This window comes from Rhinolophus sinicus, linkage group LG03 (assembly GCF_036562045.2).
Source record: "Rhinolophus sinicus isolate RSC01 linkage group LG03, ASM3656204v1, whole genome shotgun sequence".
Lineage (NCBI taxonomy): Eukaryota > Metazoa > Chordata > Mammalia > Chiroptera > Rhinolophidae > Rhinolophus > Rhinolophus sinicus.
In genome coordinates, this window is record NC_133753.1 from 112,638,357 (window position 1) to 112,650,700 (window position 12,344).

At 37.5% G+C, this 12,344-nt stretch overlaps 1 protein-coding gene across 1 annotated transcript; it reads right to left on the bottom strand.

Annotated features, from left to right (window-relative positions):
- Positions 1 to 6,348: 6,348 nt before the first annotated feature.
- SPMIP10 (sperm microtubule inner protein 10) lies at positions 6,349 to 12,020 on the bottom strand. The gene is made up of 3 exons (XM_019732379.2): positions 11,935 to 12,020; positions 11,271 to 11,379; positions 6,349 to 9,077 (listed from the first exon to the last, which is right to left on the bottom strand). Exons 1-3 carry the CDS (start codon positions 12,018 to 12,020, stop codon positions 8,868 to 8,870), a joined length of 405 nt encoding a protein of 134 aa, XP_019587938.2. The 3' UTR covers positions 6,349 to 8,867.
- Positions 12,021 to 12,344: the final 324 nt, after the last annotated feature.

The window sequence follows — 12,344 nt, forward strand, 5'->3', positions numbered from 1 at the left end:
TACATTTGGATCCCACAATCAACACAAAATTCCATAATTTGAAATTTGTTGGTTAATAAAATGAAGAAAACAAGAAAAAGAGTATTTCCCAAACTCAGCAACATAAAATGTGTTACACCAAAGCACACAAAACCCTTTGAATACTTGTGTAGTCAGGTGGGGGGGGGGGGTTGAGTTTTAGAGTCAGGTGTGGCGCAGAGCTCTGCAGTGGTCCCAGATATGCTTTCCAGCTCCTCTTCCTGTCTTTCACTGCAGTCATTCAGTAAACGTTCCTTGCAGGTCGGCTCCGTGCAAAAACGAGGGGAACTACCAGGAGGATTAAGGAATAGTCTCAGTCCTTCAGATTTCTACAGGCAGAATAGCGATATCGAGTGCCATTGAAGCCCACGGAAAGGGGGATTACGTCCAACATGGGAGATATCAGAGTGAAGTCCTCACAGACAAAATACAGTTGAGCAGGGCTTTGAAAGGATATGTCAGTATATGGTTATATTAAATTGGTTGGAGGGGAAAGGAAGGCTAAGTCCGGGACAAAGAATGGCTATGTCCAGCAACTTGGGAGGAAAACAGCCTCAGCGAAAGTGTGAGTGCAAGTGTGTGCGATGGTGGGCCTTGTGTCATGGACAGTAAGACAACCATTTGTCCGTACTTTCACTCTCCAGAATGCCAGACACTGTACTGATGAAGATTGACTGAGCTTAGGTGGCAATAATCTTTATACAGCAGTACCCCGGGTTTCGAATGTCTCGGTTGATGAACATTTCGGTTTACGAACGCAGTAAACCTGGAAGTAAATGCTTGTTTTTGAACACGCCTTGGAAGTCAGACATGTCATGTGGCTTCCGCTGAGTGCAAGATCCTGAGGCCTAGCTGTTGGTTGTTTTCGAATGTTTCAGAACTTGAACGGTCTTCCAGAGCGAATTACATTCGAAAACCGAGGTACCACTATATAACATTATGTTCTGGGTATTTGCTTCATTAATGGGTTTTGTGTGTGTGTTAAAATATATGTAATATAAAACTTAACCATTTTAACCCTTTTTAAGTGTATAGATCAGTGGCATTAAGTACATTCACGTTATTGTGCAGCCATCACTGCCATCCATCTCTAGAATTTTTCATGAATGATTTTTGAGCAGGAGGATGAGGGGATCACAGGGGATTTAGCCAGATTAGTATCAGTATGCAGGGTTGACTGAGCTGTCCCTACGTATTTATCAGAAAGGTGAGAGCGGGCAGGGAACAAATTAAGAGGTTATTGTAAGAAACTTGGGTTCAGGTGGAGTAGCTCCTCACAGAGAATGAAAAGAGATAGCTATTGAAGGTACCATCATCTACCTACAAGGTGATTGAATGGCTTTGGGTGATAAGGGGCAGCATAAGGAGTCTAAAGTGATTTCTGAGACCCAGAGAACTGAGAACAGGGGAACATTATTAGTTGACAGTATTTAATCAATATTAGATAACTTTGAGGAAAGGTAGTCAGGAGAAAAGACCCAGTCTGAACAGAAGAAAAGAGTGGGGAAGATGAGGAGCTCATCTGAGGAATATGAGATTCTTGGTGAGACAATTATTTGAAACAATGTAGCTTAGAGTACAAATTCTAGCCTAGTCTGGAAAAGAGATTAGAGATGTGAATTTTTGGTTTTCTCTTAGTGGTGATATTTGAAGCCAACATGGTGGATGAGAAAGGTTCCTCTTCCTGTTTTGGGGGGACTTACTATTTCCCGCATTCACTGAATTCCTGCATTCTTCCACTTGGAAAAAGCTACTTTGCAACTAAGCCATGGTATGGCTAAAATTTAACTGGCAACCCAATCCATATATGCCTATCCACAGGCCTAATAATAATAATATGTACATTGTATTTAGTGTCATGCTGAGCCCTTTGTATCTTATTTAATAGAATATTTACAACAACTCTATGAACTAGCTATCAGTAGCTCTGTTTTCCAGGTGAGAAACTGAGGGAGAGGTATATGGTATATGAGCTTGCTTGAAGCCACAGTAAATAGTGGCATCAGTGTTTGAAACCAGGTCAGCCTAACTCTCAAGTCCATGCTCCCTGAAGCACTTTATTGGTGGTTTTTAATTTGTCCCTAAATGTGTTCTCCCTTGTTTCCTCTTTTTCATTTTCAAATTTTTACATATCAGATAAAATCCGTCTGGGGCTAGGAACTAATGAGGATAGTCCAAAGGATTTAAGCTCCCCTTTGTTGGCAAAATGCTCTATTTGAAAATTTGTTAGTTACACAGGCATTGAAGAATTTGTAACCTCTTGCTTCTGTACTATCACAATATTTCTAACAGGTAAAGACAAAGTTACCCTTTATTAAAAAAGAGCAAACAAAACGTTTTTTAAAAAGTGTTTTTGTTTATTTGTTTTTCTTGGGCGATACAACAGAGACCTCTTCTGGTCAAGAGGCTGAAGTTTTAGGCAGAGAACCAACTTGGAAAAAGTTAGGATGGAGAAAATAGAATACAAAATAGGTTTCACCGAAGAGTTGAAACTGATTTGCATTGGATTTGAAACTGACAAGCAGAACAGAGAGGGGAGTTCATTCCACACATGGGAGCAACATGTACAAAAGCATAAGTGTTTCTTCTTTCCTGATGATAACATATGTATTTGCTATAGATAATTTATAAAGGTACAGGGTGTAAATAGGACTCATTCACAACACCACCATCCAGAAATAATATTGTAAGCATTTTGATGCAATGTCTTCCATCATTGTTTTCTGGTCATATACATTCTTCTTATCTGTAAGACTGGGTAAATCCTGACTTTTTCAATGTGTACTATCACACATATTTTCTCACATTCTTAAAGGAAGAAAAAGAAGCCCGATAGCCAGGCTTCTAAAGGTAAATCATTTAAAAGCCAGAGAAATTTCGGTGAATACCTTTATACTGGTCCCCATATCGCCAGGGCCCCAGTTAATGCACCGAGATGCACCCGGCTTGGTGATGGAGTGCTGGCTGCATTCCAGCCACTGCTCACCTCTACAGCACTGCCCTGTGTGGGGTACACCTATGCATCTGCTCTCGCTGGCCCCTCTGCTTGCCAAGGAGTGAATTAGCAATGGTCAAATATGAACATCAGTGTTCTCCATATAAAAAAATATATCCATTGGCATTTTTGACCTTGGAAATCCTAGAGATTTCACAATCACTGGGACTAACACACCTAGATTAAGATGCAGCACAATATTCTGCTCTCTTGCAAGGAAATTTATAGTCTTGAAGTAACCCACGGTGGGTGGAAGAGTTAAGCTTTCAGACGAGGAGGCCAAAGCTACACATTAATTAGAATTTACATTTAGGAGAGTGCAATTAGATGAGGAACAATATGAAAGAGGATTACTTACTGGGAAGTAACTTGGGGGGGGTCACAGAAACTTAGGGAAAATTAAATAGAAGGATAGAATAATTGATATGATAGAGCGATAATGCTGTCATTGAGTCAGACCTCACAGAATGGTGAACACAATTGGAAGAACCAAGCACTGTACATTGCTTTGTTCAATTCTTCTGTTCAAGATTTTTTTCAATTTATTCCTAGAGATGTTTAAAGACCCTACTCACATGAACTTCTGGAGTTCAAGGCACCTCTTCATAAAGAGTTTAACCTCTTTTTGATGCCCTGCATTATTCCCATTCCTCTTTTCTGTGAAGTTGGGCTTCAAGTGTCACCTGGGATTTTAAATTCTAGTTGAGTAGTATAAACCCAAAGAAGTATCTTAAATTATAACTTGAAGACTTTGCTGAAAATTATCCCATTACCAGCCAAATTTGCCTTTGTTTTCACCGGAAGAGAAAAATAACGGACACATACTTAACAATAATAGAGTCCTGTCAATGCTTACTCTTGAGGACAAGTGGGTTGATTGTCTCAAATCTGTTTTAGAGGTAAGGTAGTATCAGGGGATTATAGGAAATAAAGACCTTTTATAAAATTATAGTTGACATACAATATTATATTATATATAGTTTCAGGTATACAACATAGAGAGTTGATATTTATATTCCTTATGGTGTGATCACTGCAATAAGTATATTAACCCTCTGGAAGTAAAAATCTTCGAATTATCCTAAATAGCTTTTAGAAATTCAGAAATACTTGCTTTTTATTTCTTAAATTAGATGTATAAAAGAACTCTATTTCTCAAGCCTGGACTGAATTAAGGGGCAGAATGACATAATTATATAACTTATATTCTCCTGTTTTTCTTCCTCACATGCTTTTTAATGCAGTTCCAATACTTGTCTAATGAGGAGACAGAATTATTCTATTATCTCTTCTAAAATCTTCTGATTGGACCTTATGTTTTCTAGAGAACTTGGATCAAAAAGACCACAGGATTTCTTAGAACTATTTGTAAAAGCCTAAGGCTAGAGTTCCATTTCCAGCATGTCAATGTGAGGACCTCTGCAGACTCGCTCCCCAGAAAAATTAGTGATAATTATACAAGGTGTTTAAATTAAAAAAAATATATTACAGTAAAAGACACATTGCCATTAATCCCCCTCACAATACTCACTCTCACTTCAAACACAATTACCCCATCATTCTTGCCACTTTTTGAAGCAGTTCTGGAAGCCCTCTTTTGTGTGTCTTTAGTTGCACTATCGTGGCTGCCTCAATGTCCTGAATCGATTCAAAGCATTTACCTTTCATGGTCATTTTGACTTTGGGGAAGAGCCAGAAGTCGCATGGTGCCAGATCTGGTGAATATGGTGGATGAGGACACACTGTAATGTTTTTATTTGACAGAAATTGCTGTACCAGAAGTGATGTGTGACATGGAGCGTTGTCATGATGGAGGATGATTTACGGCACACTTTAAAACACACCTTCTCTCAACCGTAGCTCACACCCTGTTGAAACTTGTCACACATTGTTACTAAGGTTCACCGTGCCACTTCCCATATTGAAGTTCCCTGCCTTTCCCTTGGATGGCACTCGGCAGCAGCATTCACCATATTTTGAGATCACAACAGAAAGACTCTGTGGCACACATTGCTTCTGGTACTGCAATTTCTGTCAAATGAAAACATTACAAAATAAGGTGGTGTGTCCTCATCTATCTTATTCACCAGACCTGGCACCATGTGACTTCTGGCTCTTCCCCAAAGTCAAAATGACCATGAAAGGTAAACGTTTTGAACTGATTCAGGACATTGAGGCAGCAACACATTTTAAGACATTCACAAAAGAGGACTTTCAGAGCCGCTTCAGAAAGTGGCAAGAATGATGGGATAAGTGTGTTCGAAGCGAGGGGTAGTATTTTGAGGGATTAATGCAATGTATCTTTTACTGTAATAATTTTTTATTTAAACATTCACTGTATTGTTTGATCAAACCTCATAAATCCAATTATGTCAACATTAACATTACACATAAATGGATTAAACAATCCAATCAAAAGGCAGAGATTATCAGACTGGATGAAAAACAAGTTCCAGTGATATGCTCTCTACAAGAGACATATTTTAGATTAAAAAGATTCAAATAGATTGAAAGTGAAAAAGTTGAAGAACATATATCGTGCAAGTGATAACCACAAGAAAGATAGAGTGGCTATACTAATATCAGGCAAAATACACTTTAAAACAAAAAAAAAGTTACCAAAGCTAAAGGGAGACATTTAAAAATGATAAAAGATGGGCTGGCCCGGTGGCTCAGGCGGTTAGAGCTCCATGCTCCTAACTCCGAAGGCTGCCGGTTCAATTCCCACATGGGCCAGTGGGCTCTCAAACACAAGGTTACTGGTTCAACTTCTCCAGTCCCACAAGGGATGGTGGGCTCCGCCCCCTGCAACTAAGATTGAACACGGCACCTTGAGCTGAGCTGCTTCCCGGATGGCTCAGTTGGTTGGAGCTCATCCTCTCAACCACAAGGTTGCCAGTTCAACTTCAAAAAAATAATAATAAAAAAAATGATAAAAGGGTTAGTCCATCAGGAATATATAACAATTATATACAGAGGGTGCCAAAAAGTGTATACACATTTTAAGAAAGGAAAAAAACTGTATTAAAATTGTAATACTCAATATATACCGATAACAAAAGATGAATACAAGTCACATTTGACTTCTGCAATTACAAGAGGTTCTCAAAGTGGTTACCCTTAGCGTCCAGACACTTCTGATTATGGTGAACTACTGCCTGAGCAACGTTGACCAAAGTGTCTACTTGTATACATATTTTTGGCACCCCCAGTATATGCACCTAATACCAGAACACCGAAATACATGAAACAAAAACTAACAGAAATGAAGGGAGAAAGACAATTCAACAATAATAGTGACTTCAATACCTTACTTTTGTTGACATAAGGAACATACAAGCCTGTAAAGAATTTTTATGAGTTTATTTGAACCAAACTGACAATTGCCAGGAAGCAAAAATCTCAACAGGTTGAAAAAGTGCTCCAGAGAATGACAGTTTTGCAGCTTATTTTATACGTACATTAGAATCAAAGGAGGAGGCATAAGTAGGGTTACATGAAATTCATTGGTGGTTAATTAAGGGGGTGGGAGAATGCAAAGTGAGAAATCTCTGGGATTGGATTGAAGCAAAATTGAGAGAAATACCTTTTTTACATTGGTGGGCACAGGATAGTTAACATTTACTGTATATAGAGGTGGTATGCAGGCAACGTGATAACAATGAGAGGTTCTGTGATTGTGCCTTGAGGGATCTGGAAAAGATTATTTCAATATTTCAAAGGTATGTTATCTTAGAGGCACAAAGACAATAGATAGGCTCACTTAAGGTAAAGACTCACCTTTGTCAAGGAAGCTACAGGCTAGGATGTGACTACCTGTCATGATCTGCTTTTGGTTAGGAGTTTTTATGTTCAGACCATCATACGTGGTTACTTTCGGTCTCTGAGTTTGGAGGGTGTGCCATGTGGGCCTTTCCTGAGCTTGTCAGGTTTAGTATGTGTTCCTTTTTTCGTCCACACTTTCAATAATAGAACACTAGTGAAATAAATCTCTAGGCTCAGATGGAGACACTCCTGCCCGGGGTGCCACATCAGCACACCAAAACTTAGATAACTTTCATCCCCCTGTAAATGCTTTGCTTAACCAGAAATGCAGTATATCCAGTTAATCCCCAAACACCACACCAACTCTGGGCTCAATACATACTTTCTTGTTTCTTATTCTTTATCCTATAAAAGCTTCTTGCCTTCCACTCCATTTTATAGTTCTCCGAATGGAGACTGTCGACTTAATGAAGTTTTTTGGTATCACCTAGTCTTCTTTAATCATTTTTCACATCCTATATATACAGTTTTTACTATTTACACTTTATTTACTGATCTTTAAGTTGATGTTATATGGACATCTGTATCTTTTTTTATAATAGTTTCCTTAGTGCTATTATCAGATATGAGCACTTGGCTAGATGAAGCATAGCTTTGACCTTCTATGCAGTTTTCCTTGCTCCCCCACTTCATTGCAGCTGTTCTGAGCATATTTCCTTTCTAAAGCTTTTATAACGTATAAAGCATGCAATTGACTTATAGCCTGACTTATGCGATTGACTTATATTATAGCCTTTTAATTGTGGTAAAATGTATATAACATGAAATTTACCATCTTAACCTTTTTCGAGTGTACAATTAAGTGGCAGTAAGTACATTCACCTTGTTCAACCATCCACCTCCAGAACATTTTCATCATGTCAAACTGAAACTCTTTACCCATTAAAACATAACTTCCCTTTTTTCCCTACTATGCAGCCCTTGGTAACTACTATTCTACTTTCTTTCTCTAGGAATTTGACTATTCAAGGATCTCACATAAATGGAATCATACCATATTTGTCATTTTGTGTATGGCTTATTCACTTAGTATATGTTTTCAAGGTTCTTCCATGTTGTAGAATATGTCAGAACTTCATTCCATTTAATGGCTATTTCATTGCATGAATATACCACATTGTTTATCCATTCATTTGTTGATGGACATTTGAATTGTTTTCACCTTTTGGCTATTTGTGAATATGCTGGTATGAACACTGCTGTACGAATATCTGTTAGAGTCTCTGCTTTCATTTCTTTGGGGCACATACCAAGAAGTGGAATTGCTGGATCATAAGGTGATTCTCTGTTTAATGGTTGAGGAACCTCTATACTGTCTTCCACAGTAGTGTGCCATTTTGCATATGATCAATTTAATGTTTTTAAATTATATGAATAAATTCTTTGCTATAAGAAATTGATACTTGGATACACTGAACCACACAGAAAGTACATCTCTGCTAAAATTGTATGATGTATCATAGGGTTGTCTGCCAAACGCTTCTAATTACCATTTTGTTTAGCTACCAGTGTCCAGAGCCTTAGGGGAGTGTGTGTGTGTGTGTGTGTGTCTGTGTGTCTGTGTGTCTGTGTGTGTGTGTATGTGTTGGTAGGGTGGACAACCTGGTAGGTTGGGGCAGTCAGAAAAGTAGCAAAAATAATTCCACATCCTGCAACTCTGTTTCAGTTTGGCTCATCTGACACAGAGTTTTGGAGGGGATGAATAATAAAGATGGAGTGAGGAGGAGAGAAAGGTAGAGAAGTGTGGTGGGGTTTGGTGGTAGGACTGGATCAGTCTGCTATTTCCTAACTTTTGGTGTGAAATAAATCTCAGTGAGACAGTTTTCCTTGCTCCCCCACTTCATCGCAGCTGTTCTGAGCCTATTTGCTTTCTAAAGCTTTTATAACGTATAAAGTATGCGATTGACTTATAGCCTTTTAATTGAACTTGTAGGTGAATTATAAATGCACAATGAACTTAAACATTTATGGGGTGGGGAAGAGAGAGACAGAAGAGATTAAAATGTTTTATCACTTTATTCTTCTTTCATCAAACCTGTCGCCTCCTGCAGCCATGGGAAATCACCGTGCTCTGGTATCTGGAGAGAGGTGAATGCAAAGGTATATCTGCAATTTTTATTTCTGGTGGGCCTTTCTTTGCTACTACTTGACGATCTTCCCCATGGCAAAGTCTTTCACTGTGATTCAAAAACAGAGAGTCTTCTAAAGGGCCAGCATAGATTCCACATGCTTCTGCATGCTAAGAGAGAAAAGAAAAATGGGCTGTATATCACCCCAAATATCACTTTATTAGATTAAGATGAAAGTTGTCCAATAGTTTTGCTAACTGTCCCTATCAAGAAGTAAGGTCTAGTGAACAGAGCAACATCCTTTTTAAAAAGCAACACTCTCTAGCTGGTGTCTTCCGACCACCAGGAAGAGTGGTGTGCATGCACTACAGATGATAAAGATAAACTTGGAGTCAGGTTGTTGAACTTGAATTTCACTACTTATGTGACCTTGTACAAGTCATTTACCCCTAGGAGAGTCAGTTTTCTCAAATATAAAATAGAAATTATTAAAGGATTCTTTGAGTTTTTAATAAAATATTATATATGAAAAAATATTTTGCCACCACTGAGTATTAAATAGATATAAAGTATGCTGCCGCTATTGCAACTATGGCTGGATTAATAACAGCTACTTGAAGTTATTGTCTTAAGTATACATCTATTTCTGATTCTCCGATGCTACTGAATAGCATTCTGGTCTGGTCTTGGGAGGCAGCCCCATCTTCTCATTTTTATGTTGTTAAACAGTTATATCATTTCCTATGGGGAAAAGGGTGAAAGTAAGTAGAAGGAAGGAAAGCATAGCTAGCATTTACTCTGTAACTTCACTTCATTTAATTCTCATTTAATTTTCATTTTTACTCTGTAAGGTAGAATGTTCTATACACCAGTCATGAATTACATTTAAAAAATTATTAGGAACATTGTCATCTAAATTGTAAAAGTGAAATAGCTATGTAACATTATGCTGAATTATAGTTCTAAAGAGTGAGTTCAAGAATAAAGAATGTTTTGATGTATTGGAAATAGTTTTTAATTATTGACTGCAACTCAAAGTCTACATCATGTAGTTCTAATACATGAAGAAGATAAAATCAGTACTAATATTGTTACCATGCTAAAGCTACTCAGGACATTGAAAATTATTTCATAAGCCACTAAATTACACAAAATACAGCCCTATATTATGATTGTAGAAAGTCTTAATAACCATATAAATTTGATGTTTAAGTCTGTTATTTGAGTTTTGATTTCCTGTTTTATCTTTCTTATCAAAATATTACATAAAAATACATATAAAATAATCATCTCAGGGCAAATGGCGGCTTCATTTATTACATTGTATGTGTGCATTTTATAAGAATAATTGAGCCACATTTTCATGATATATTTTTATATCATATAATGCTCGTATTTTGTAAAGTCATCTCTGCCTTGGCTAAGTACATTCTCATTCAACATTAATTGCTTATCTATTAGAAAGTTGCAAATTAGTTATACACATTTCTTTGTAGAAATCCTAACTTAAAATCTCCTCTTGTAGTCTGATGACTACAGTATATTCTCCTTTAAAGAAAAAACTTACCTTTTCACAGGTGAATTGCCAATCTGAATTTGGAAAATGTTTTGAAACTACTGACTGAACAGGAGTATTGAATGGGCAACGAGTCTTATCTGTAAATCTAGCCAAACTGTTCCCATAGCTCTCAACCCTGAATATGCAGTACAACTTTAAAAATACATGCTCTGTACTGTAGCTTTAATATTAATGGTCCCTCCTTCTGATGGGCTTCTTAACTGTAAGTGGCAGTATGTGAAGAAAAAGGGAGACAGAGTTCTGAAATCTTTCAGTGTATCAACTCTTAAGTTTGTAATTGGGTTATTTGACTAGATGTTGCTATTTAACTTTTGTTTACAAGTTTCTTTGAAAATGCATCAAATAGTTTTTGTCAGGTATTTGTCAGGGCCTGAGAGGAGGGAGAAATGAGGAGATATAGGTAAAAGTGTACAAACTTTCAGTTAAAAGGAGTAAGTTCTGAGGGTCTGTTCAGTATGGTGACTACAATTAATAATACGGCACTGTATACTTGAAAGCTGCTGAGAATAGATCTTAAGCGTTCTCACCAAAAGAAAAGAAAGTTAACTCTGTGAGGGGTTGGATGTGTTAATTATCATGATCTTGGTAATCATTCCACAATGTATATCAAATCCTTACATTGTACACTTCAAATATATACAGTTATGTTTGTCCATTATTCCTCAATAAAGCTGGAACAAATACGAAATACATTTAAAAATAGCTTTTGCATAGTTATGTATGTCTATGCATAGATATATTAAATAGCACAGGGTTTTTATTATGAACATTTATAGGAAAATACCTTCAGATTTACATTCCTGAATATCATGCTTTCTTTCCAAGGCATAACATAACGTCTTGGGAGCATCCCTTGCTTTAATGAAAACCGTGGCAAATGAACCTCATTACACCTAAAGATTAGGAAATCAAGAAAAGAGGATATCTTGTGAGTTAAATACAATCATTTTAGCATCACTCTAGGGCACGGAGGCACTTGTGTCCTGTCCGTGATGTTTGGACCCCACAGCTGCAGGACAGAGAGCTGAGCCACTGTGTGAGGCTCACCTAAGAGATAATGGACCCACTTAGGATTTCCCTAAGTATCACCAAGATCAAGAGTCAGGACTGGGTATCTGTACCTCCAACTGCTGCCTGTCCTTTACAATTTGCTCACCATGTTCATTTTCACCTCATTTTAAGGGAGAAGACAGAGCACCATGTTTTGACTCAGGCCTAAAGGAATCTCTGGCCAGTCACAAAATAACAGTAATTAATTTAGCTTCTGAATTTAGTACATGTTCTACACGCAGGTCAGACTTGCTTTGCCTGTATACACATTATTTCCCACTGGAACATAAAGCTTTCTATATGGATGCCAAAAAGGAAGTACAAAATTATCGTTCTCATCTGTGTAGGTCCCAGGTTGCAAAAACAAAAACAAAACCCCAAAACCTGTAAGTCCTCACTTATTAGCAGGCTTATATGAATTCTCATCAGGACAGTTGTCGGCCAGTTTAGGTAAGATAGGACAAGTGTCTTTTCCTGAAGCCATCGTTGCCAGGAGTGACAGTGATTCTCATCTAGAACTTGACTAACCCACTACTCTAATTATGATGACATTTCTGCCTCAGATGTAACAATGTTTTGCTAACTTCATAGCAACCAATTAGCAGTTGATTAAAAATGCAACTGTTAGAGCTATTTTTTCCGTTTTAATTTAATTTACTTTTTATTAGTTTCAAGTGTACAAAGCAATGTAATAATTAGACATTTAAACCCCTCATAAAGTGGTAACCCACCCCCCAAGCTACTATCTCTCTGACATCTTATATAGCTGTTGCAATACCACCGACTGTCTTCCCTATGTTGTACTCCA